A 27,313-nucleotide genomic window follows, 5' to 3' on the forward strand; every position below is an offset into this window, starting at 1 on the left:
TATAAGTGGTCTTTTAGATAATTAGAGTTTTCATAAACTCAGTCTAATTGGACTTTTGGGACAGGTCCATCTCCATATTAGATGAGGCTAAGGTCAAGAAGACACTGTACTGTCTTCTCTGGTACCCCAGAAATCTTAGGTGTTGGTTTGAATATCCCACATTTTGGGCAATTTGTCTTCAAAATATAAGTACAGAGTTCAAAATTAACTTGAAACTTATCTTTTTTAAATAAAAGACTAAATGAAGAGTATTTAATCAGAAATACACACAAATATTCTGAACCATTTTTTAAAAAGTTCTATTTTGTCTTTAGAAATTACATCAGAAACTTACATCTGTAAGTACAGAACTCAAAGTTAATTTGTAGTCGAGTTTAAAAAGATAAATAGTATAGTCAGAAATATTTAAGCAAGTACATCAAACCATTTATTAAACAGGGCTTTGTGTAGCCTCCTGTCAAGAGATAACCTCTAGTGCTTCAGAGTGGAGAACAAGAGTGGCTGTTGTTCTGAAGTGGGTATTGCTGTGTTGCTGAGTGTGATATAAAACTCCAGGCTCAAATGATCCACGCACTTCCCCTTCTAAAGTGCTGAGGCTAAATGGCTCAGTTAATTTTGGGACAGTCACCAAGGAGGGAATACAGATATCCACAGAAATAGTCATCAGAATGATACATTATCCAGGCTTTGAATACGTTTCTACTATGAAACTGCTTCTTTGTCAGTGAACGCCTTCCTGGGTTACTGTCTGGTGGTCTGCACGTTCAGTCCTTCCTGGGTTACTGTCTGTGGTCTGCACGTTCAGTGCCCATCAAAGCTGACAATGGTTACTTTGTTTTCACCTTCCTCTTGGCTTCTTTATGTTTCTTCCGACAATCCTAGAAAACCATAAAGTAAGCAGCTTTTATCAACAATAAACACAAATTTCTCAAGGTCTTCAAAGTATACTTGAAGTCATAGAAACCCATTCTACAAACACTTGCTGGATGCACTGACCTGTAGTTGGACCTTGGCTACCCTGCAGTTTTTCTTCCCTTGCCACCCTTCTCCCTTTCCACCCACCCTTCCAATCCCTAACCCAGGACAGGAGAAGGATATACCGGGAGAAGGTCGATGTTACTGCTAGACTATTTCCTGCTGATTGGGCAGTCAAGTTCCCTGGGGCACCTTTCTTCACTGTGTACTGACTACTTAACAAACCACTACCTTACCCAGTCTCTTGGGGCCGTAGTATATATACCCTCTGAAGAGTCCCCACAATTCTAATTGTTATACAAACACAGAAACCATCCACCACTGGCAAAACCACACTGCACTGCTAGAGCACTAGGCAAATCATAGCTACTCTGGAAAGCCTGAAGCAGTCCTATATCCCACAGTTGGGATTAAAATTAAAACAGATTCTCATAATATTTCTATCGTTTTCAAAGAAGCCAAAATTCTCACTACACAGAGTCTAGCCATTTTTTGGTTTTATGTGTTTAGGCTTTGAAAAATCTGATTACCTGTTCCTTAGTAGATTGGCCAGACACAGACCAGTCACTCAAATGAGCTAGTCTTTGGTGTCTTGACATGTACTTGTGTAATGTATGCTATATTGGTATACTGAGCTATTTGAGTTCACTGAGAAACTGGCTCTGCAAGCAGGGATTCCCCTACTGCCTTCACTGCACACCTAAGTATGTGTTTATCAAGTGTCCTCTAAGATCGCTTGTTTGGGATGGACTGACCCATCAACTGTGTGGCAGGAAGGAAAGAACATCAAGACACCTCAAGAGTAAAACTGTGCTCTAGAGAACAGCTAGAAAGTGAGCCGGGCTGGGGAGATGGCTCAGGGGTTAAGAGCACTGGCTGTTCTTCCAGGGGTCCTGAGTTCAATTCCCAGCAACCACATGGTGGCTCACAACCATCTGTAATAGGGTCTGACACCCTCTTCTGGTGTGTCTGAAGACAGTGACAGTGTACTCATATAAAATAAATAAATCTTAAAAAAAAAAAAAAAAAAAAAAAAAAAAAGGTGAGCCATTTCCAGAAGACGTTACTATGTTTATTCTAGGGAAAAATGTCTGTAGTGGGGAAGAGAAGCTAGAGGCTTAGCCATGGGAGGCTCAGGTATGTACAGAAAACTTAAAGGCTGATTACCTTAAAGGGCTTTTCTACTGTTTCTGCTGGAAAGTTTTGAGTACATGATTTGATGAATTAAGTCACTCAGTCAGTCAATCTGTCTATCTTGTCATTTGTTCTTTTATTTTGGCTTTCTATATACCTAATAAGCTCAATCATTCAAAAAAAAAAAAAATCTGCCCATGGCATCTTATTTTTCAGACAGAACATGTCATAGTTGAATTAAACCACCTCTAAGTTCTTTTTAGTAGTATAATTCTAAGAGTTAAGTCATGTTCTCAGCTGCTATTACTTTATAATTCTCTTATCTTATTCCGATTGTTCTTATACTAGGGAAGAGTAACACTAATGCCGTATCTTGATTTGGAAGAAATCATTACTCACCAAAAGGAGACTACTTGTTCGGGCTTCCCACGAACTTCTGCTAATACCACCTCCCGCACCACTCCAGAATAAGTCAGAACCTAGGGGAACAGAAGCATGAGGCAATCAACTACTTCCTGTCAAATGGACAACCCAACTAGTTCATCACCAGCCTCAGAGATTCCGTGTAACTTCTAAAGCAGTGAAAACTCGTGTACAAACAAGTCCTTATACCAAGTAAGATGTGGTTGACAACAAGGAACAAGCAAGGAACACGGCCGCAGAGGCCCCCTTGGCCCTCATAATGAGCTTTACAACGATGGGAATAAATCACACTACAGAAATGGCCAACATTTCCAGATGTAGCTACAACTGTGTGCAGTATACAGTGAGTAGGAGTTGCGCTACATCCCACATCACTGAATGGAAGAATGGACCTACCACGAAGTCTGTCATCATTCTCAGAGAAAAAGAAAAACCTAATGGTCTCTTTCTCAGGAACCGCTTCTCTGAAAACAAGAGGAAGAAAAGGCAGAAATTATGTTCGATATATAAGAAGAAATTATTACAGCTGGGGTGACAGTCTGTGCTTATAATTTGGAAAGTAGAGGCAGGAGGATGAGGAATTCCAGGCCTCGTTGGCTATATAATGAGTTTAAGAGCAGTTTAGACAATCTAACCCTGGTCTAAAACAAAAACACGAAACCCATGGAACAAGCAAAATAACAACAGAAGAAATAATACAGTGAAATTATAAAAAATTGCTCTGCACTTTGCTCATGTTATAAGATGACTCTGCCCCATCTCCACCCCATCTCCTATCTAAAGTTTTGATACTGAGGAATTAAGTACAAACTCTGGATGTCAATACTCAATTGCTCTGTTACTCTGTTTGCCAGCGTTCCCTAGCTGCTACTTAAGCTGAAGGCATCTGATTTCCACACCAGGAATGTTGCTCTGCCTTACTGCCTTGCACACTTTATCTACCACCAGTTGCCATCTAAAAATCACTGTTAAAAAAAAATGTTGAAAGAATTCTGAACAGGGGGCTGCAGAGATGGCTTAGCAGTAAAGAGCACGGACAGCTCTTCCAGAGGTCCTGAGTTCAATTCCCAGCAACCACATGATGGTTCACAACCATCTGTAAAGAGATCCGATGCCCTCTTCTGGTGTGTCTGAGGACAGCTACAGTGTACTCATATACATAAATCTTAAAAAAAAAAAAGGATCCTGAACAGAACCTGATAAAATTTGTTCTAGATGCGTGTATCATGCTTCTGAAGCATGTCTGATACTGACTTTGTAAACCATGACACATGCCGACACATAAACTGCTTACCCAAGGCTGGTCTTTCTGTGGTCTGCTTCTTCAGTAACGTCCTCTTCTTCTGAACTACTGTCTTGGAACCGGGGATCGTTCTGACAGACTGTCTTCCCACGTCTCACTGGTTCAACTCTATAGGTGTCTATGTTATAGTTATGACAATAAAAGTCTATGCAGTTATGAGCAACCATGCATTTCTATACAGTAAAATGACTACCTGTGCTATGCAAATGTGACTACATTTCTAATATGTTAAAACCAGTACCATCATTTTTTCCCCTCTAATTTTGGAGCTAAAATCCAAATGCCTTATTACTGAGATGCAAATATGCTACCAATGACCCATGAATGTACTTCCTAAAATTAATAACATTTTTTCAATTTTAAAATACTAAAAGCCACTGTTTAGAGCCATCAGATAAGCATATAACATTATAAAAAAGGCAAAAGCTAAAGATTTATAGATGAACAATATAATTTTCAAAGAACAAGTACCCACTGCCTAAGTGCTGTTAAAGAAGCCTACAGGGCCAGGCATGGAGACACACACCTTTAGTCTTAGCACTTGGTAGGCACAGGCAGGTGAATCTCTGTGAGTTTGAGGCCATACTGGTTTACACAATGAGTTCCAGAACAACCAGGACTATGTAAAGACCCTATCTCAAAAAAACATTAAGAAAAAAGAAAGAGGCCTGCAACTTAAGATGCACTGAAACCAGTCTCTTCCTGCTTATTCACACACAAGAAAAGGAACTCATGCTCATGTTCTCATTTTCAACTCTCAAAGCTGCTTTCTAGAACTGCTGTGAGACCAGCCTGATCACTCACAAGTTTCCAACTTCTTTAAAAAATAGATTGCGGGGCTGGAGAGATGGCTCAGCAGTTAAAAGCTCCAACTGCTCTTCTAGAGGTCCTGAGTTCAATTCCCAGCAACCACATGGGTTTTCCATTTTCTTGCTTATTTTTAAATCTATGAACTTTTTGGTCTTTAGGGGTAGATCTCCTGAAATAGGATATAAAATTTAGGACTTGCTTTTACACTTTCCTCTACATTCTGTCAAGTCTAAAACAATAAGCTTTGAAATAAATGGCATATTGATGACATGGTGTATTTGTATAAAACCAAAAAGGCCATCTTTTTCTCCCTTTTTGTAGGCCCCAACATCTCAGCTGAAATAAGATAAAGGACGATTTAAAGATGTGGTTTACTTGTTCCAGACTGTTTCTATGTAAACAAGGAACACAGGGCATTAATGGCTGCCTCCACTCATACAGCAGCTAGCTTGAGCAGTCTACTCCCTCTAATGCAAAACAGCTTCTCATACATGCAGGAATGTCATGTTTATAATCAGGACACACTACATCTCATACTGTTTATGCAGACTGAAAGAAGGATCCTTCACTGAGGCAACACAAAGTTCATTAATTTACTCTAAGTTCAATCAAATTCAATTTGCCTGAAATAAAAAAGTAGAAAAACAAAACAAAACAAAAAACATACCATCCTTTACATCTTTGGTGGCAGAATCAAAAAAAGAGAATGTAAAGCCAGCGGTCTGCTCGGACCCACATGTCAGTGTCTCAGCGTTCCTGATTTCCCCAGCTCCCTCTCTAGCATAAGCCTCATTCCTGGACGTGTCTTCTTCCTTTTCATCTGTGTTTTTCATACTTTGGAATATTTCTTTCAAATCTGTAGCAATGTTATAATACATGTCTTGGGATACCTCAGGCAGCTTTTCAGCTTCTTCCTTTTTCTTCTTCCGTTTTGCCTTACTGAAATGACATACAGAACATGCACATAACAAAGACAAGCTCTGAAAATTCTCAACATCAGGAAGGGTAAACTACTTAGATACTTCTAACTTTGTCTTTCAATTTTGAATGGAAAGAATTTTCTTTTACACACTTTACCTCTGACAGATGCAAACACTACGTACACATGAGTGCTTTCACTCTGTAAACTATACCACAGGGACTAAACCATCATTCATTCAGCTTTCATGAGTGTATTCTCTTCTGCAAAACGAATGTTTTAAACCAGATGGCTTCTAAGATCATTTTATGTTTTAGACTTCTGCAATTTTTATTAAAGCAATGGAGAAGAAATCAATTAAAAATCTTTTAAAGGTGAACTGTAAGTTTGATAAGTCTACTATCTTTTGCAAATATTTTTTAGATTGTTATCTTTCCTATATTTAGAAATGAATATATTTTGTTTGTTCTTAGACACATAGCATGATTACAATATTTGTTTTTAGATAGTAGTGTAAAATGTTTACCAAGTAAGAATCTATTCCATATAGTACATATAAGAAAAAGCAAAACTTCCCGTACTATTTAAAATGAAAAATGAATGCGATTGCTCTATTTAACTATCTTTTTTGTTGGGGCTGGAGAGATGGCTCAGTGGTTAAGAGCAATGGCTGTTCTTCCAGAGGTCCTGAGTTCAATTCCCAGCAACCACATGGTGGCTCACAACCATCTGTAATGGGATCCAATGCCCTCTTCTGGTGTGTCTGAAGACAGCTACAGTGTACTCGTCATATACATAAAATAAATAAAATATTTAAAAAAAAAACTATCTTTTTTGATGTTGTTGTTGTTGTTTTTGGGTCTTTGTTTGGTTTTGTTTTTCAAGACAGGGTTTCTCTGTTTAGTTCTAGCTGCCCTGGAACTTACTCTGTAGACTAGGCTGGCTTTGGAACTCTCATAGATCCAACCACCTCTGACTTCTAAGGGCTGAGATTAAAGGCATGCCTAGCCAAAAAATTTTCATAAATATATTCTGATCATGTTTTCCCTTTCCCCAATTCTTCTAATTTCTCCCCACCCAGACTTTTCTCTTTCAACAAACAAAAACATAAAAAAAAAACCTACAAAACAAACAAACACACACAAAAAACAAAATCTACAAAATATATTATTGCGTTTGTGTTGTACTGGCCAACTACTCTTGGATATGGGGCCTGCCTTGAAGTATGGTTAATATACCCAGTGAGATTACATAGAAGAAAATGGGTTTTTCTTTGGTTAGGAAGTATCAACTGCAGATAGTTCCGTGGTTAGGGGTGGCAGTTCTTCATGACCACATCTCCCTCTTAGGGCCGGGACAGCATCTGACTTGAACTGGTGCAGGCCTTGTAAGTATTGCCACACTCCTTGAGTTCATGTGTATCAGCCCAATCATGTCTAGAAGATACCGTTACTTTGGAGTGACCATCACTTCTGCCCACTGTAGCTATACTACCATACGGTAAATTTTACATTGGTCCTTCATATTTTTAAGTGTTGGAAGTAAATTTTCCATTCCTGGAGCAGACTCAACTTAGCTATTTCTAGCTTGTAATTTCTGAGATTAGGGTCATGGCAAAAGCCTGAAAGGTCTTGAAGCAGTTAGTTGAAACCACATGGCTTTTAAGAAGGTTATAAGTAAAGGCTGGTAAAGTGAGGGTAACTGTATTGGGAATTAGAAGAGGAAAATTCTAGAAACACTGATACCTGTGGTAATATAGAAAACAGAGCATGTACCTAAATGGCATAGAAATCTAGCTGAAGTGACATCCAGGAAATCACTGAAGATATTTTTCCGGTTTTTTTTTTCCTCCTTGTTACAGAAAATGTTAAGAGAGAAGAGTAAAAATAAGAGAGATTTTTCCTTTTCCTTCTTAAGCAAACATCAGATCTGTGAAGACATCTAAAGCATGAGTTGGAAACTTCAGTAGTCAACTTCAGTCAAATCCAGGCCACTGCTTATTTATCACTTAACTGCATGGTGAGAATGCGGTTCCTTTTTCAAAGGTTTATTTTTACATATATGAATGTGTTACCTGCAATGTAGGCTACGTGTACCATATGTGTGCCTGGTGCTCATACAGGTCAAAAGACAGCATAGTGTCCCCTGGAACCAGAGTTACAGACAGCAATGAGCTGCCCTGTGGGAATCAAACATGGTGCATGGGCAAGCATAACAAGTGCCCTAAAACACTGAGCCATCTCTCCAGTTCCCAAGAATGACTTGGATAGGTTGGAACAGTTGAGAAATATTTCACATTATACAAAAATTATACATGGGAGCAGGCTCAGCAGTTAAGGACATTGACTATTCTTCCAGAGGACTTGGGCTCAATTCCCAGCACCCACATGACAGCTCACCACTGTCTATAACTTCAGTTTGTCTGTAACTTCAGTTCCCAGGACCCAACACTCTCTCTCTTCTGGCTTCACAGGCACCAGGTGTGCATACGATGCATGGATGTACATGCAGGCAGGGCAGCCATACACATAAAAGTTACACAGGACACAAATTTCAATGTCTACATGCTTTTCTACAATCAAAGTAAAGAGAAATCTTTATAACAGAACTTTCTGACCTGCAAAGCCTCATTTCATTAACAATTACTCCCTTTACAGAAAATCTACAGACTTCAGTTTAAGAATAAAACAAAATTCTTTGATAAAGCCCTGCACATAGCTAAGGAACTTCACTTATTCAAAAAGACGAGTTTTATATAGCTCATTAAGGTCACTAACCCTGCGGCTTCAGTAGAATTTGAATGGAAAACAGACCCCAATTTACCTTTCTTTTTCTTTATCTTCTTGTTTTCTTTCGTAAATGGCATGGTCATGCTTTGTTGGGTCATAATGTACGATGTCCCTGTGTAAAATGAATAAAGGTTGGAAGACATGAATTGAAACATTAATAGCAATTCATAAATTGTCACTACAAAGACTCTAATTTAGGGGCTGTGAGGATTAATTTTAATTGTTAGCTTGACACAATGCAGAATCACCTTGAGAGAGTCTCAGTGAAGGAATGTCTATAAACTACACTGAGCTGTGGGCATGCTGGTGGACAATTATTTTGATTACATCAATTGGGTGAGAAGACTCATGTGGACATCACCACTCTCTAGGCAAGAGACACTGACCCACAGAGGAGAGACAGTTAGCTGACTAAAGTAAGCACGCACTCATTGCTCTGTTTCTGACTATGGTTGTGAGTCAGCCCATTCCGTCAACACCTCTGCCTCTCGATTTCTACCATGATGGATCGAAATCTCAGATTGAACTGAAAGAATCACCTTTTCCTTTACGTAACTGTTATCAGGATTCTTTTTTTGCCAGCAATTTGCAAGTAAACTAAGACAAGGGCAAAAAATAAGGCTAAATGATGTTCATCAAAAGGAATTATCATCTTGTTATAAACATTTAAAACAATCTATTTGAGTTTTCCTGGATCCCTTTTAACCTTAAAAATTACAACCAGGAGTGGTGGTACACATCTTTAATCTCAGCAGCACTCAGGAGGCAGAGGCAGGCACACTTCAGTAAATTCTAAGCCAACCAGGACTACATAGAGACCCTAGCCTACAAAGAACAAAAATTAATATCAGTATTTTGTCCCACAAGGTACCTGCTACTATGATGACCTGAGTTTGAGCCTCAGGACCCACATAGTGAAAGGGAAGAGGGACTCCAAAGCTACCCTCTGATACATACATACACACACACACACACACACACACACACACACACACACACACACACACACACAAATCATCTTAAAGCTGGATGTCATAGGTACACACTTGTAATCTTGGAACTCATGCAGTGATGGCAAGACTACTGTCACATATTTGGCAACAGTCTGGGTGGCACAGTGAAATCTTATTTCAATAACCATACTTAAGGAAAAAAATGTTTTGAACATATGGAGGCATATACAAAGTACCTATACTTCCACAGTTTGCACAAAATAAATCTCAAAAGACAGACAAGCTTAAATGAGGTACAGAAGAGAAAACTAATCACATGCTGACAACCAATTAGAAGCTGGATCCATGGTATCCTGAAGTCACACTAATTCAGTGGTCCAACCTTCATAATGCTGTGACCCTTTAAAAAGTTCCTCATGTTGTGGTAATTATTTTGTTACTACTTCATAGCTAATTTTGCTACTGTTATGAATCATAATATAAATATCTGGTATGTAGGCTATCTGATATGTGACCACCCATCCCCCGCAGGGAGAAGTAGTACAACTAAATCTCTTTAAAGCACACATTTGAAAATGTTTATAATAGTTATATTTATACAGCTTAATAATTTCATAATTTAAGTCACTTCCAATTGGTTAACCAGTAAAGCAGTGATGCTATAACATCATGAATGCTATATAGAAACTATTTTAAAGTAGTTTTTTTCCTTTTTTTTCTTTCTTCTTTTTTTAAAATTTGTTTGTTTTGTGAGACAAGGTTTCTCTGTGTAGCCTTGGTTGTCCTGGAACTTGCTCTGTAGAACAAGCTGGCCTTGAACTGAAGAGATCAATCTGCCTCAGCCTCCCAAATGCTGGGACTAAAGCTGGTAACTATCACACCTGGACTTAAAATTAGTTTCTTAAAGGGAATAACTGGTTAAAGAAGAGAACTTTTTTGAAAGTCTCATATATGTTGACAACTGCTCTCTCCAGTAGTTTATAAAGGACTCATTCATCTGCTCAGGGGAAAAGCAACTGACTGGGCATATGCAAGGTGCTAGGTTAGACCACTAGCATCTCAAGAACAAAACAACAGAAAAAATTAATTTTAAATTAAGTTCACTAGGCATTTCTGGCAAGCGAAAACATCATGAATGTGACATGCCGTAAGCCATACTTAAATTTCTTAGCAGCCACTGATCCTTTGCTGGTAGGGTTGTTTACACTGATGTTCAGAACACTTTGCACAACACTCAGGGTTTTCTTTTTTTCTGCAGCAAGCTCGTCTTCGTCCACTGTATTTTCATTTAACTCTGAGAAAAAAGAATAACCAGTGATCTCTTGACAAGCATTGCTAGAGAAATCTCAATCATCAAGGATGCAACCAAACATATCCAAAGTACAGCGAACGACAAGTTTAGCCTTGTATTTGTTAGTATCCCTTTCTCCGAGACTTCTTGCCACAAACACTTAGAAATCAAATGACTAGCAAATGAAATAGCCAACTTCTAACTGCAACTGAGAAAATAAAATCTAGATTTAATAATGTCTTTGGTGGCAAATCTAAAAATTTATAAGGACTAAAAAATATAACACACAGGTATATGACAAAAAATATAGACCCAAAGTGATTACAGACTCTGATATTTCTTAAAATACTGTAAAAGTATTATCTAGATTACATGCAAAGTTTAAAACTGACAAGCAGTGAGTCCACTTTAATGACTACTAATGTGACATTTGCTTCGGTCTTTAATACAGTAGGGAATACTGAAGAAAGACGACCCTGTAGTTTACACACATCAACGCCATAAGTTGCTACCCATAACTGACACAGACAAATACTAGATGGAGAACCAAAGTTCAATAGCTACTTTAGTTAGAAGCAGCGTAAGAAAGTCAGACGGTCATGGCATTCAGATTAATGCAGGAAATTACCTAAAACAAAATCTGCAATTAATCTGATTTATGTTCTCTACAAATAAGTCTGCAAGTTTTCTAAGGTTCAAAACGTGACTATTCAGCTAGACAAAGAAATATTTTAAAACAAAATACAAAAGAGGTGCACATCAGCTTACTCAAGAAGCAGAGAAACAGAAAGCTTTCAAGGACTCAAGTTCTGCGACTGCAAAGGAAACAGGAAGTACATGGGAGAGGGAGACTTATTCAAGGTGGACAAGTGAGGGGACATCCTGTGGATAAATTTGGACTCACTACTGTGAAAAATCTCACAGGAAGTAGAATTAGGATGACATCATTATTCTTACGACACCCAAATAAGAATGAATGCAAGTGAATGGATTTAAAAAAACAAAACAAAAAACTGGGCTGGCAAGATGGCTCAGAGAATGGAGGTGCTTTCCTCCAAGCCTAGTAACTTGATCTGGGGCCCAGAATATACCTGGTAGAACAAGAGAACCAACACCAATACAATAAGTTGTCCCTCTGAATTCCACATGTATGGTGTGGCACAAAAGTGATCATACACACACACTCTTTCACAATAAAGAAATAATATATGTGAGAAGTGAGAAAATATAAGCATCTATCTGGAGTTGTGGTGCACGTTGTAATCTAAGCAGGAGTCTGAGGCAGCAGGATCACTAGTTTGATACCAGCCTGACCATTGCATAGTAGGAACCCTATGCACAGTGGGAACAACAAATGAACCAGCATCCTAAAACAAACAAACCCATCCCAAAACAAGCACCCAGTGCATACACCAAAGGAAGCCCAAGGCCCTTCCCACTAAATGTAATTAATCATGTGGTTTCTAATTTAAACTAATATAATATATATATATGTATGTATAGTTAAGAATCATTAATACACATCTGACTACAAACTCAATTCAATTTGTTTTAGAGTACAGTATCTTATGTGAAGAAGAAATACCAGGTAACTTTTTTTTTTAAAGTTTTTTTCCATCTTTATTTTATTATTTTTTTTTTTTTTGGTTCTTTTTTTCGGAGCTGGGGACCGAACCCAGGGCCTTGCGCTTCCTAGGTAAGCGCTCTACCACTGAGCTAAATCCCCAGCCCCATTTCCATCTTTATTAACTTGAGTATTTCTTTTCTTTTTTTTTTTCTTTCTTCTTTTTTCTTTTTTTCGGAGCTGGGGACTGAACTCAGGGCTGAACTCAGGGCCTTGCACTTGCTAGGCAAGCGCTCTACCACTGAGCTAAATCCCCAACCCCACCAGGAAACTTCTTACATCACTAGTTTTAACACTGTTTGAGCAATGAAATAGTTACCTTTCTGTTCATCTTCACTGTCACTCTCTAAAAATCTAGAGTCCATGCGGAATCTCTCATCACTTCCAAAATGAGACTGCAGATCCATAAGCTACACAGAAAAAAAAATCACTGTCATAAGCACATTTTTAAAAAGTCTCTAAGTATACCTCCTCAAACCCTGAAATTCATATTATCATCTGCATAACTGCATTACCTATGAACCAGTAAGGGGTGAGAGAGAATTTACTCCTACAGTAAATACCCCACCCTAGAACTACCCTGTCCTCAGCTAGATTTTAGGACGACCTTCCAAACTTAAGACATGCTGCAACTGCTATTTTCAGTCTTCACTAACCTTCTGGCCAGCTCTTCCCTCAAACTGAGGTTTAATGCTGAACCTGGTGCTGTCCTCCTTGGAATCTGATTCTTCATCATCACTGCTGTCAAACAGCTTCCCAGATGCTTTCCTCACAGACTCCTGCTATGTAGATAGAAACAGGGATGGATATTAGCCAAGGCAGACAATCACCATTTTCTTCATAAAGTACTTAACCCACATTTAAAAACCAACAATCCAAATGCATCCAGAGGAACAAATGTGTGGTGGGCCAGACAAAAACTCTTGACTCAGGGGTAGTTAACTGGACTCCTGGATCAATAGTCCACACACTCCCTATTGCCACTTTGATTAAAGGAGTAATTATTCTATGCAAGGACACTTCTTACAGTCTAGCATATGAGGTAACAGTTTCATGGGTGAGGAAAGTCTCCAAGACCCCTGACATCTCAGGGTGTCGTGGCTTGGGCAACTCTGGTTCCTACCCTAGGATTTTACACAAAGTGGTAGTTGTGTGGAGCTCTTGTTATGCTACAGACTTTACAGCTGGGTTAGGGAAACACTGTAGTACCAGATGGACACAGAAGTTTTCAAAGTCTAAAGGCACCCTGGGCTACACAGCATCCTCACCACAAAAAGAAAAGCGGGCTGGGGATTTAGCTCAGTGGTAGAGCGCTTACCTAGGAAGCGCAAGGCCCTGGGTTCGGTCCCCAGCTCCGAAAAAAAAGAACCAAAAAAAAAAAAAAAAAAAAAGAAAAGAAAAGAAAAGCAGGGCAATCTACAAAGCAGATTAATGTTTAGAAGGCCTTACTTTCACCAGCTCCTTTTCTGGACAGCTTTGCTCATGAGTGGACGTCTCTTCCGTTTCACTTTCATTATCAGAAGCAAAGACAATATGTGTTTTTCTGTTCTCTGGACGACCATCCTAGTGAAACACAGCAGCATTACACTCCAGGACAGCCAACTGCATATCGACATTCACATCCACCATCATCTTCTCCCTCTCTTACCCTTCTTTTCTCTCTTCACAGAATAATAGTATCATCTGCTATTTTCCCAAAACAACCTCAGGTTTCCTTTCTCTCTGAATTCAGTAACAAGAAAATTCTATTGACTTAATCTCGGTATTAAAGAACCACCACTGCTGTGGTTGTGGACCTGTGGACCCTGACCTCTGAAAGGAAGGCTCTTCTTGCTTCCAGATTGAACTCCATTATATTTATTTCTTATGCAAGGATCTTAATACAAAAGGCTGACAAACTTATCTGTAAAGGTTCAGAGTAAACATTTTAGACATTGTAGGCCACAGACAGGGTTTGTTGTATATTAAAAACTATGAGGTCTGGATGATCCGTGTATTATAATATGTTAATTCCCATTACAAAATGTACACATCTAATCTGCAATGCCATGATTAAAGTTCTTCAGTTTTTCACAGGTTTAGGAATAAAGTCCCACACCCTGCAGTATCTGTATAACCCATCCTTCCTAATCACTGTTGCTTCAGTTTTTTTTTTTTTTCGTTGACACTGTCTATAAACACTAATGTCACTGAAAAAATTTACTTTTAGACAAATGGCTTACTTTTGCAGTAAGACCTTTCCTTTCCTTTCTCTTGCTGCCTTCCCACATCAGTCCAATTCCTAGTAATCCTTTCACATTACTCCTTATAGGTTGAGGAAACCTAGCTTCTTTGGTGTTCTAAGGGACTGCGACTGCCTGCTTGCCATATGATGCACCAAGAGCTGCCCAGGTCTCAGCCTTTAACCATTATTCAGTGCTGTTGCAGGAAGGAACAAAGACTCACTACAGTAAATGCAATCAAGCCGTATACTACTCTTGTGTAATCATTATACAAGGTAATTTCTTAATGAAGTGATCAATTACAGATAACTTTAAAATGTTTTCAATTTAATTTTGCAATGTTTTAGTATAGACTCAATAGCACTGGTGAAAAGTAGTGAATGTGAAAAGGACAATGAGCTCTATGAGGACACATCCACCTACACGAGAAGGAAAGCCTGGATCTTGACAACATTCTTGTTAGATCCATAGAATGAAAATGCACTCACCAAATTTGCCAATGCACTGTGCACCAGTTTCTTCTGCACTTCTCTGGCGTTCTGCCATGCTGCCAAGGCTGCCAATCGCTTCTGGTTATCTTCAGCATGTTTATCCTTAGCAGTTATACAAGATGCATTACTAACAGAAAGTGAGAAACTAGCTGTGCTTTTCTGAGGGTCTTTCCTGGGAGATACCTTTGGTGGTTTCTCAAGAGATGTGAAGTTGCTTAAATTAGTCCTCTCTTTCTCTAAAGCTTTTCTATTTTCAGGCCAGTGGCAAGTGTCTCCATCAGAGTCTATCTTGTGACTCTCTGTGCTAAGATTTAGGGATGTTTTAGCTTTTAACGGCAATGAACATGGCAGAGGATTTATACTTCCCTTGTCAAAACTCGTAGAGTTCTGGTTCTGTTTTTTTGGAGGCTGAATGTGGTTTGGGTCGTTCACCTTCTTTGAAGGTTGGCATGAAGTCAGTTTGCTTGATGAGCCATTAACACACTTGAATCCATTTTCCATAAAACTTCTACTGTGATCTTCCTGTTTCAAGGAACTGTGATGCTCACTGACAGTACTAAAGGCAGTATTCTCTTTCAAAGTTTTGTCCACTGACTCCTTTGCATAGAGACAGCCTATTCCCTTGAAGGCCTGGAATTTTGGCTTTAAGATATTTTCCTCTGATTTTTGTTTGCTGTAACTGTTCTCTTCCTCTAAAAGGGAGGCCACAATCTCCTCAGGAAGAATGCACTGTCGGCCATTGTACAAGTCACCAGAAGTCTTGGAACTCTTGGAGGTTGTGTCAAATTTGCAGTGACTGACATTTTGTGGACCATTAGTCTCTGTATCTTTTCCTGAAAACTTCTGATGACTGCCAGCCATCTGCTCCAAGTCAGCCAGAGTGAGACTCACACGGGGACAGTTTTTCATCAAGATTTTATATTCTTCATCTTCCTCGGACTCTTCACTGTCACTGCTATTCGAGTCAGGTGGAAATTTGGGATTTACAAACTTTATTCCATGACACGGGGCTGATTCTTTGTTGCTTTTAGTTCCTTGTACTTTTACACAGTCATTAGAAGGTTCTATCTTTTGAAAAGAACTTCTCTGGCTTATAGCCCTTTCTGGTTGTGAAAATTCTGTACTGTTTTTGACCTTACCAATGCTTTTCATTGCAATAATTTCATCTGTGTCACTTGAGTCATAGTCATGGTTATTTCCTAAACTAGCTGAAGAAGGAAGTTTATGAACGTGTGATTTGAAATTATCCCTAACAACTTCAAAAGTGTCATGTTCAGACTCACTGACTGAGGGATGCCCAGGTTTCTCTCTGTTTTCCTCTTCAGCAATCATCATTTTCAATTCATCTTCTGAGTCAATGTCATCATCAGACATGCTACTTTTATTCAAGATAATTTCAAAGTCAGAAGTATGAAAAACTACATGTTTAGGTCTCTGAGTACCAGAACTGGATACAAGGAGTGGTTTGGAAGGAGTAACAGTACTTGGAGCTGTGCCGTGTATAGTCATAGGCTGTGCTGATTTGTTCCTCTCCAATACCTGATTAGTCCTTAGACCAGTATCAGAAACCTTGCACTCCATGGGATCAATGCTCTTCTGCACTTTCTTGACCTTTTGAGGAAGAAAGTCAGAAAACTCTCCTCGACGTTTCTTGCTCATAGGGTCATTGCCTCCTTCCAATTCCCAAGTGAGGTCAGTTATGGGAATGGTTTCTGTCAAATTCTCTGGTATCTTTTTTATATTGTGGCAGTATTTTGATGGATCATATTTCATAATGTTACTCAGTCAAAGAAAAAGCAAAAGCATCAGGTGTTAGGTAAACCTCCCAATCTTATGAAACAGGAAAACAGTTTAACCTTGAGTAGTCCTTTATGCTATCTCCTCCCTTCAATTTCCCATCAAACTAAATGAGGACTCCACACGGTAAGCTTCTAGGCTCTATGAAAGTGAACTATAACATATCCAAAGCTAAAATCAAGCACCATTACTATCAAATCAGAGAAATTACTTGGATGATACACATTACAGCAAACTCTCTGATACATATGCACACCTGTACAGATGGCCAAAGTGTCAGGTTTTCAAAGTCTCAGATAACTGACCTTATGGAGCAAAAGTCATAATTTGCTCACTTTGGATTCCATATTCTTTCTCCATATGCTATTTCTTGCTGATCAACCAGCCTATCTGTATCTAGTATCTTCTTTTTAGAACTAATTTATACTATCAGTTTTCTATCAATTCCTCCTAAGTTTTCTTTAACAATGATTTCAGTTTTTATTCTTGCACTACCCCATGAGCAATGCCTTGTGAATCCCTATATAGTAAGATTTTGTTTTTTGAGACAGGATCTTAGTACACAGTCCCAGTTGGCTTGGAATTTGTCATGTAGACCAGAGTAGACATGAACTCACAGAGATCTGTCTGCCTCAGTTTCCCAAGTACTGGGATTAAAGGTACAAAACACAATGCCCAGCTTATAATAAGATTTTTACATTAACAAATAACAATGTTTCCTTGGCAATCATAATTCATATCACCTCCCTACATAAAACTTCATGTCACCCTTCATTCTCCAAGTGCTTTCTACATGTAGATGACTTAGAGCTAACCTTGCAGAGAAAGGTAACAATATGCTGAAACAATTCAAACTTATTGATAGGGGCAGTGAAATCCCAAAGCTAGTCTGCCATCACTCTGGGAAATAAGTTACTGTGAAATGCCAACCAAAGGATATTTTCTGTTTATGTTCATTCTTAAGGTGAAGAACAGGTAAGACTCTTCCAAATTTACTCACAACCCAATTCTAAAAGACAAAAAATAAAATAATAAAATAAAAAGAGAGAGGACTTATAATTGTCTCAATGTAAGCAAAATAATAATACATGAATGTTACTTTTAAATGTTGAACTCACAAGGGGCTACTACTATAGTGAAGCTTAGTTTTTTGATAATAAAAGGTATTAAAGAAGAAAAATACGAGGAAACAAAAAGAAAAAAGAAACTTCCAACTATGTTGTGGATAGTACTTCACACACACACACAGACACATACAGCTATTAAAAAGCCAGCCATAGCCACATATATACCCAGTTGACAGGGCGTTTGGCTAGCATGCCCAAAGTCCTGAGTTCTATCCCCGGCACCTTATGAACTGGAATATGGTTGGGACACACCTGTAACCCCAGTACCTAAGGGACAGTTAGAAGGATCAGAAGCTCAAGGTCATCCTCAGTTGATATGTACGTCATCAAGCCAGCCAAAGCCCAGCATGGATGGGATAAGAGCTCTAGAAGTCTCATCCCTGCCAAGAAGCTGATAGCTCCTGGGAGAGGAGAGTTCAGTTTCCTTCTGGATATGACAACTGAACAGCTCTAGCAGACAACCCTGAACCTGTGTGCATACACATTACTACTAATCATGGATAGTGGGGAGGGAGAGCGTGAACGAGCACGCGAGCACGCGAGCACGCAAGCATGCACACGAGCACGCATTAAGTTGGGAGGAAATGTAGTGGCGGGGATACAGAGAAATTAGAGGGGAAGTATGAAATCCTAAAAGTAACCAAACCCACAAACAGAGCTGAAGCAAGTGAGAAAATAAATAGCAAACCTGGGACCTGTCTGCCCATCTTATCACCTGTCCTTAGGAAGAGTCTTGAACTGATTTGGATTTCTATTTAAAATGGTGAGGAAGTTGTGCTTACTGTAGACTTATAAACACATGTTGAAAATGAAAACCGGGGCTGGAGAGATAGCTCAGCGGTCAAGAGCACTGACTGCTCTTCCAGAGGTCCTGAGTTCAATTCCCAGCAACCACATGAGATCTGATGCCCTCTTCTGGTGTGTCTGAAGACAGCTACAGTGTACTCATATAAATAAATAAATAAATCTTAAAAAAAAAAAAAAAGAAAGAAAATGAAAAACAAACAGGCAAAACCCCCAACCTATAGGTCAACTGCTCCAAATTGGAAAAAAGATCTGCTGTGGCTGTCACAACTACAAATCTGGGGTCTCAGGAGACACAACTGACACAGTCTACGGAAGGAGACTCACTTTATGTCCTGGTACCGCTGTTCCAGGCACAGCCTTCATATGGAAATCCATTCCTCCCATCTTTTCCAATAAGGAGGTATTGCCTGTGGTTGACTTTTCTTTCTTTGCTTTTGCTTCTTCTCTTTCTTGGGCCAATCTGCAGTGAAGTGGAAGTAAAACCAAATCAGCCGTGAAACGGTCTGGGGTGGCACTCAGTAACCCCGTGAGCCCCAAACAGCTTTACAGTAGTCAAAGAACACAATAAAATAACTCTTTTGTTTGCATATTTGTTTTTCCAAGCCAGGTTTCACTGTGTGGCCCTGGATGCTCTGGAACTTTCTCTGTAGACCACACTGGTCTCAAACTCTCAAAGACCCACCTGCCTCTACCTCCTGAGTGCTAGGATTAAAGGCATGTATGCTACCACTGCCCAGCTAAAATACTTCTTTAAAAGAATAATTATTTATACTATTTTCTAAACACACAAAACATCGTAGAGTAACTAGAAAATACTGAAAAGTGAAGCAAACCAAGTATTTCTTTTTTTTTTTTTTTTTTTTTTTTTTGGTTCTTTTTTTTCGGAGCTGGGGACCGAACCCAGGGCCTTGCGCTTCCTAGGCAAGCGCTCTACCACTGAGCTAAATCCCCAACCCCCAAGTATTTCTTTAATCCCACATTTTATTAACACTTTTCTACATCAGCTCCCATTTTATTCACAAAAATGTAAAATACTCACATCCACAGTAAAGAGTAGAGACAGAAGGAATGAATGCATTCATAGTCTTTAACTACCTCTCTACTCTTATACAGTCTAAGGCTCCAAACTAGAAAAGGGCGCCATCCATTTCAGGCCCAGACTTCCCACATCAATGAAAGAATCTAAACAACCTGCCACAAAGAACCACAAGCCAACTAGACACAGATAGTAACACTACATTAAAATTCTCTTCTGGGATTACTCTAGGATCATCAAGTTGAGAAGCTAATCACGACAACTAGTATATATTACTCAATCACTTCAAATTAGTTAGGTAAACTTATAAAAACAATTACACTATAAAGAAATGGTTTAAATATACGTGAGGCAAATCCTACCTGTGTAAAAAGCTTTCTTTTGCTAGCTGAATTTGTAGTGTTCCACCTTTCCATTTTGTTTTGTTTAAGATAGACATACCTATAAGGTAAAGAATTGTCAAAGTTCATTGCAGTACAGAACTGTATTTCAGCAAGTTTTTTTCCTAATTATTTCATGCATGAGTGAATTTCATGCATATGTGGATGTTAGTATGCTCCTTTGTGTGTGGGTACCCTGGAGGCCAAAGAGGGCATCAGATCCTCCCCTGGAATCTATGATTGTGATCCACCCACCTATATGCTAGGGACTGAACTGGGGTCCTTGCAAGAGTAGCAAGCATTCTAAAGTACTGAGCCATCCCTTCAGGCCCAGCTTATAGGTTTCTTATGATCCTATTTCTCAGTTACTTGAAGACTAACAGAAAATAATGCATAAACTATAAGGCAAAACTTATGTGGACTTGTTTATACTCATTTTAGGAACTTCTGGTACATAATTATTCACGACTATTTTCCACATGACAAATAATTAAATCTTTTCAGGGTGAACTAGAGCACATTTTGAGATCTTGTAGCATTTTAATTGTTCACCTCAATCCAAGTCTCACTGCAATGCAGGCAGGTACACATTAGCTAGTGATTGTGCTCTGCTTCCACTGCTGTTCCCTAGAAGCTGATTTTCTAATAGCTACTGTCAGCTTCCTTAATGTAAGCACTAACAGAATTTTCCCAGCAGTCGATTTACTATGCACAAATGTATTACTTAATTTACTCCTTATAATAACATTATTAGCTAAGGCACTGTACCTTTTCATTTACTGGACTTAAAAGTTTACATAAACTATCTCGATATATTCTTAGCAAGGATAATCTTTTCACAAATGAAATGATAAAAGGCTGACTATCCTCTCCCAGCCTCACATTCCTCTCTCTTACTTTTTGGTACCTTTTTCATTTTTGACTTCCAAGACACTGCAGTACATCAACTGCTTCAACAGACCCTTCAATCATCTCCTCTTTTTAATCACCGAAAGCTAGTATTTATCCTTATCTTTACTAATCTTATATTATGAATATCAGCGTTTTGAAGATATAGTCTGACAAGGTCATATTCTAATGTCCTTTCATAACAGATCTTAATGACAAACTAGTGGCTGCCCAAAAAACAAAGAGTCTGAGAAAGTGTGAAATAGGCAATTTCTGTCAAAGTTTGGTCCTTTGTTCAAATTATTTGAAAAGGCCAGTTTCCGAGCAAACCTACCAGCATGTGATACCATGCCTTCTGACACAAACAGAATGATCTGAAACCTGAGATATAGGGCTCCAGAGCCCTCTTGATCATGGTTGTCCATCCACGAAACTTCTAAGTGACTAGCGAGGCTTAGATACGGAACTAAAGTCATTTCAAGTTATACAACGACACAATTAGAATAAAAAAATACAATGATGATCTTACATTTTTTCAGGTCCGATTCTGTTATTTGGATGTTAACATATGCAAAGACTTTCTGGGAATTTCCTACAAAAAGAAAATTAAGCTGCTTTAAATTCTTATCCAGAGAACAATGTAAATCTTAATAGCTTTCTCTTCGATTTTTTTTTTCTGAGACAGGGTCTCTCTATAATTTAGGACTGGCTATCCTATAACTCACTATGTAGACCAGGCTGGTCTTGAATAAACACCTTCCTCAGCCTTGAGTTCTAGATCAAAAAATGTGTGCCACCATACCTAGCCTTAAAAAGCTTTTCAAATTCCAAAAGTGGATTCATAGATATTTATTTTTTGAAAAAAAAAATGCTTTTTGCCTCACCTGAGTAAAGTCTGCATTTTTATAAACATGATCAAAGTATTTCAAAATAAAATGAGTAAGAAAAAAAGCATGAAGTAATCAGTTAAGAGACCTCATGATAGTATGTTCAGACTTTGTAATTGTATGCTAGTGACATTCTACTTAAAAGATAATGTTAGAATGCTGACTCCTAAAATTTAAATTACAGATGTTTTAGAAATTCAAAGGTTTTATAACTTTCCTGGTTTCAAAATTAATTTTCACATGCAATAATTCCAGGACACCATATATAATGTTTTGTACTAATATTGAACTCTGGAGTTGCTTTCCTCTTTCATATCTGAGTTGTCTGTCTTTAACTACTCAGGGCTATAGACTTACCTTGGTCATCTCTCCGAGTGATGATCTCCACGTCAGAAACTTCTCCAAATCTGCTCAACTGACTTTGTAGGTCTGTCTCAGAAATGCCCTGCCCAAGTCCACCCACAAAGAGGCGCTTCATTTCTCTGTTGGCTTTCAGGAATGTTGGGCATCTATCTGGAAAAGTAATTTTGTTCAGAAAAACACTTTAACAGTTTTTCAGAAATATAAGCACACCTCTTTCCCTTGGAACGTCTGTGCCAAGTTCATCTTATGAAGCTATGTCTCTTCATTTGTATTGCTTTCAGATTTTATCACTGGAAGATTTAAAGGCCCTACGTCCACATTTTCAATGAACCACTGCAACTGGACCTAAGCGCAGCACACCCACATATCCGCACCCAGATGTTTTCTCTAAAAACAACCACAGCTCTTATTCACAGTACTGGTGCCCCCCCCATTCATTTCTACATTTATTTTTACCTTAACAGATATTGGCAAAAAATAGTATGCTAGAGGATAAAAATGTCTCCATCCTGGAGTTCCATAGTCATAACAAAGTCTGCAATTACAATACTATGGCAAAATATAAGTGTTCCCAAAGCGCTGTTCAGTCACAAAGAGGGCAACTTATGTTATACCTAAAATATATTTCCCCACTGTGTGCCTGTATTGTTCAGTTTGAGTGGATCTCATCGGTCAGAGGAGTAGGAGGTCCCAGGGCCATTTAGAAAACAGCAGCGGTGAACCAAGGATCATAATGAGGTCTAATTTCAGACCCCGGAACTGTTAACAATGTCCTACCAAGGTTGCTGGAAAAGTTTTCGAGGGGTCTCTCCATCTCGTTAAGCCCTCGGCAGGTGCTCAGCTCTCATTCAAACCTTCCTCAAAAGCTGGCTGACTCCTTCCAAGCGAGATCACAAGACGGCGGCGGCAGGACCCCAAAGCAAAGACCTGCAGTCTGGGAAAGACCTACAGTGTACCACTTCTTGGTAGCCGCCGCCCCATCCTTCCAACCCCGCCTTCTCCCTCCGAGAAACCCCAAGGAAGGAGAGGAGAGGCTAGGAGCAACAGTCCAGCACTTCTCACGCGCAAACACTCTCCTCAAGACGCTTGCTCCTCAGCTCAAGCGCAGAGTAGCCCCTAACGTCTAATAACACGTGCGGGCGGGTGCATTTTCTTTTCCTTCCTACAGGGTTTCTAACCCCATCTCCTAAGGTTCCGTTATCACGCAGTTCCAGAGGGCTCCTCATTTCGTCTGCCTTCTTTTTCACGAACGTTCTGTTTGTTCTCCTCCACGTTGTAAAGTTTCCAGAGGGGTTAAAAAAATCCATAATTCCTACAGAAAACTTCCTACAGAAAAGACTCTCCGCCGCATGATTCCTGATTTCCGGGACAAGTTGGCGGAAGTGAAGACCCGGAACCAAAATAAAGAGACTCTTTTCCTCGTGCTTCCCAGCACCACCTCTTCAGTGACGCTAGGGTTCGGCTAGCCCAGTGGCAGTTAGAGGGAGTGGGCGGTCGTTGGAGCTTGGAACGAACCAACTCTCAGAAGCGTCGGGAGCGTCTAGACACTTTCTGAGGGACGTAAGGCTCTGGAACGTTGTTTGAGGCAGTAGGGGTGGACGCGCGTCTCCCAGCAGCCTCTCCCCGGCGAGTTCTCGAATGGTCCGCGCCCGGAGCGCGCGCGCCGCTTGAAGCGTCCAGCTCTAGAGGTTCCCAGACTGCTGAGTCTTGGCTTCACCCTCGGGGCTCCTTGCTGGTAGCCATGGATCCGGAGACCCGCGAACTGCGCGCCTTGGAGGAGGAGGTCGCAGCGCTGCAGCGAGAATGCAGAATGCTGCAAAACCTCGAGGAGAAGACCTCCGGAGCCTGGTACGTGGCTCGGGTTCATCCCTCCGGCCCATGCATCTTTGCACCCGGCGGGTCTATCGACCTTCTGACAGTTCAGGGCTCCGACTCCCCCTCAAGCCCTGTGCTGAAAAATGTAGTGGGAGACATCCTGAAATGTGAACTTGAATCAGTATTCTGTGACGATGACCTCAGAGTGTGAACGCTGCGTATGGGGCTTATGGCTTGATTCTAATCAGCAGAAAATAGTTTTCTTAAGGGTTGTTTTCGCCCGGTTGATGAGAATCAAAGGGAAAGTCTTGGTTTCTTTAAACAATCTTGCCTTTGGGAAACAGTATCTAAATAGCTGTTTTTTTTTTCTTCTGGGTTTGGAGACATTGTTACTCTGTAGGTCAGGAATTGGCTTAATTTGATTTCAAATTCAAGATCCTTCTTCCTCAACCCCCAACTAATTGGCTTAATTTGATTTCAAATTCAAGATCCTTCTTCCTCAACCCCCAACTCCTACACCCAGTAGTGGGGTTATTACCTGAGCCACCATGTGTGCTCTGTCTAGTTGGAATTCCCTAACTCATCGATTTGTTTTTGTGAATCACCTAACCATAGTTAAGTGATCCTAACTTTTTTTTTTTTGCATTATGTTAACAACATAAGAGTGAGGGTATATAACCTGTGGCAGGGCCGCCTAGCATGGACAACGATAAATTGGTATATGGCTAATGCCGTCTATAGGAAAGTGTGATAGTCCTCTGGATTAGGTGCTGTTGTTCAGCCTTATTTAAAGGTAATTGATCTGAGTGCCAGAGAAGTTAAATAGCTTGGGTAAGGTCCTAGAGAAATCCAAAGCCAGGCATTGTCTATTCAAAGAGAGAACGGAGGTTGGAACTAGCAGTAACTTAGTATCTTAAACGAGAAAACAAACTACGTTTATTAGGTACACTTTGGTACAGGTGCAGAGAATGAGATTTTTCTGTGCTACAAATAACCTTAATTGGAAAACTTGGAGAAGTGTGTGTGGGAGTGGTGAATGAGAGAGAGATTGTTAACTGATGAAAGAGGGGAAAGTGTATGTGTGTCTGGCCTATGCCTGCGCTTCCACTGTGAGAATGGGAGACATTATTAATTTAGGTGTGAGCCACTTATTGGAAGCATTAGGATTACCTGGGAGTTGGTGAGACTGCCAGGCTGACTCCATCCCCACTTATTGAATTAGAATTTGTATTTTATCAACACAGCCTGCCCCTATACCTTTTGTATATACACTAAAAGGTTTAAGAAGCTCTTTGTCAGACCATGGGGGAAAATAGTTTCTTTACTCACCACAAGGTGTCAATATAAGCCCAGTATGATGTAGTACATTGGTTATGTAATCTGGGACTCTTCAGTAATGGAATTGAAAAGGCTGGAGAGTCCAGATTAGGGAAGACATTAAATGTCAATCCCAAATGTGTAGATTTAATATAGTTTTTTTTCTCATTTTGAAGGAAGATTGAGTTCTGTTTCCTGAGCTGCTTGATTTTATTATTATTATGACTTTTGCATGTGTATGCTGTAACATCTATATGGAGGTCAGAGTACAGAAGGGACATGTCCAAGTGACAGTTCATGTCAGGCTTGTGCAGCAAGTACTTTTACCTGCAGAGCTATCCTGTCCATCCTCCAAGATACTTTTAAAATGACCTTGATAATTGGTTGGATTGGCAGCCAGTAAATTGGAACAAGTTGTTTAGTTATATCCATGTGACTCTCTGATGTCAAAATTGAGTGCCTTCAGAACTTGACTTTGCTATTGACTGAATGATCTTGATTTGGCAATCTCCTCTCTCTCTCTCTCTCTCTCTCTAACACACACACACACACACACACACACACACACACACACACACACCCCACATGAGGCGGGGAGTGAAGAGGAGAGAACTTTAAATATGGGTTTCACAGATGAGAAAAAACTAGTATTTGTCTTTCTGGTTTATTTAATGTGATTTCCTGTTGCATCCATTTTCCTGAATTTCGGTCGGTCGGTCTTTCTTTCTTTCTTTCTTGGAGTAGAATCTATTTTTTTTTCTTACCAGGACACTTCCCCTTCAGCTCATCCAAAGGCAGCCTGTAGTCTACCATTTTCCTTTGCAGTCCTTAAGTTCAACAAGCCTTGGGATGTCCTCTTCTGACTGTATGTGTCTTTGTACTACTGGTGTCTGGTGCCCACTGGAGGCCAGAACAGGGCCTGGTTCCCCTAGACCTGGAGTTTAAGAATGTTGTAAACCACCGTGTGAGTGCTGTAAGTAAAAATGGTGTCTTCTGAAAGAACAGCCAGTGTTCTTAGCTGCTGAGCTTTCTGTCCAAGCCCCACCTTTGGTAGTAGGGGTGGAATCTAGAGGAAAATTTATATAGTAAGTAAAACATTTACTAGTTGTTGAGTGACTATAATATTTGCTTTTCAGGAAATCATTTAAAAAATTTTCCCAGTCAGATTCTGAGGAATGGGAATCCTTGAAAGATTTGAGAAGTCAGCTTGGACATTTAAAATCTGAGCTCTCATTTCTAAGTAAACTTACTGGCTTCAATATAAGAAACTATTCCAAGATGGAGGACATTGGAAACACCGAACAGACAGAAAACGGTATGCATCATTTTTTAACTTGAGTGTGGTTTTTAAATTTTATTAGGTATGTGTTGGAGTGGGGTGCACAATACTATGCTATGTTGATCAGAGGGCAACTTTCAGGGGTCTGTTTTCTCTCCACCTTGTTGAGGCAAAGTTTTTCTAGTTTCTGCATTACATCCTGCAGACTAGCTGACTAACCCTTCAGCTCTAGCTTCTTCCCTTCCGACTCCTTGCAAATCTTTCCCTCCTTTTTTTTTTTTTTATGTATATTCCAAGGATCTAATGTAGGTATTAATACAAGCCAAGGGTTGGGGATTTAGCTCAGTGCGCAAGGCCCTGGGTTCGGTTCCCAGCTCCGAAAAAAAGAAAAAAAAAAATACAAGCCAAAAACTCAACCAACTTAACTCAACCCTTCTTATCCTTTACTTAAAAAAAAAAGAATCTGTTCAAATTTTTTAAAAGTACTAAAATTAAAGTACTTTTATTGAGTGTGAATTTGCTGTGAATTCATCCCATTTAGCAAATGGATCCATCTGAAGCGAATTACTTACGGAGGTGATTATTACTGGAAGAAAGCTTTTATTCTGCAGTACCTTCTATCTCATTTATTAATTCTAAACATGAATGATAATTATTGACTTTCACTTTCTGTTTTTTATTTT

At 39.5% G+C, this 27,313-nt stretch overlaps 2 protein-coding genes across 6 annotated transcripts in view; one reads left to right on the forward strand and one right to left on the reverse strand.

Annotated features, from left to right (window-relative positions):
• Positions 1–273: 273 nt before the first annotated feature.
• Nol8 (nucleolar protein 8) lies at positions 274–23,658 on the reverse strand. Of its 5 annotated transcripts, none has more exons than NM_001395574.1 (17): positions 22,997–23,595; positions 22,214–22,365; positions 21,499–21,561; positions 20,064–20,142; positions 18,990–19,125; positions 17,672–17,740; positions 14,932–16,710; positions 13,671–13,784; positions 12,878–13,000; positions 12,541–12,631; positions 10,465–10,600; positions 8,388–8,465; positions 5,313–5,584; positions 3,827–3,953; positions 2,929–2,996; positions 2,509–2,588; positions 274–878 (listed from the first exon to the last, which is right to left on the reverse strand). In NM_001395574.1, exons 2-17 carry the CDS (start codon positions 22,332–22,334, stop codon positions 828–830), a joined length of 3,387 nt encoding a protein of 1,128 aa, NP_001382503.1. In that variant the 5' UTR covers positions 22,335–22,365; positions 22,997–23,595; the 3' UTR covers positions 274–827. The 5 variants fall into 5 exon arrangements, with proteins under 5 accessions (NP_001382503.1, NP_001382502.1, XP_063132637.1 ...); NM_001395573.1 differs by having other exon boundaries at positions 22,214–22,369; XM_063276567.1 differs by having other exon boundaries at positions 276–878; positions 14,932–16,708; positions 17,670–17,740; positions 22,214–22,369; positions 22,997–23,658.
• Positions 23,659–23,913: 255 nt separating this feature from the next.
• Positions 23,914–27,313, forward strand: part of Cenpp (centromere protein P) — a 175,221-nt gene continuing 171,821 nt past the window's right edge. The window contains exons 1-2 of the mRNA NM_001402493.1: positions 23,914–24,067; positions 26,488–26,666. Coding sequence (NP_001389422.1) covers positions 23,961–24,067; positions 26,488–26,666 — 286 coding nt within the window. The 5' untranslated portion in view covers positions 23,914–23,960. The remainder of the gene's footprint in view (positions 24,068–26,487; positions 26,667–27,313) is intronic.

This window comes from Rattus norvegicus, chromosome 17, assembly GCF_036323735.1.
Source record: "Rattus norvegicus strain BN/NHsdMcwi chromosome 17, GRCr8, whole genome shotgun sequence".
Classification (NCBI taxonomy): domain Eukaryota; kingdom Metazoa; phylum Chordata; class Mammalia; order Rodentia; family Muridae; genus Rattus; species Rattus norvegicus.

Coding starts and splice junctions, on each gene's coding strand:
- Nol8 (XM_063276566.1), bottom strand. CDS start 23,033: ATGGAGAGACCCCTCGAAAACTTTTCCAGCAACCTTG. Junction 8,466..10,464: donor GTGGCTGCTAAGAAATTTAA/GTATGGCTTACG, acceptor CATTTTACACAG/GGACATCGTACATTATGACC. Junction 3,954..5,312: donor CACCAAAGATGTAAAGGATG/GTATGTTTTTTG, acceptor ACTATAACATAG/ACACCTATAGAGTTGAACCA.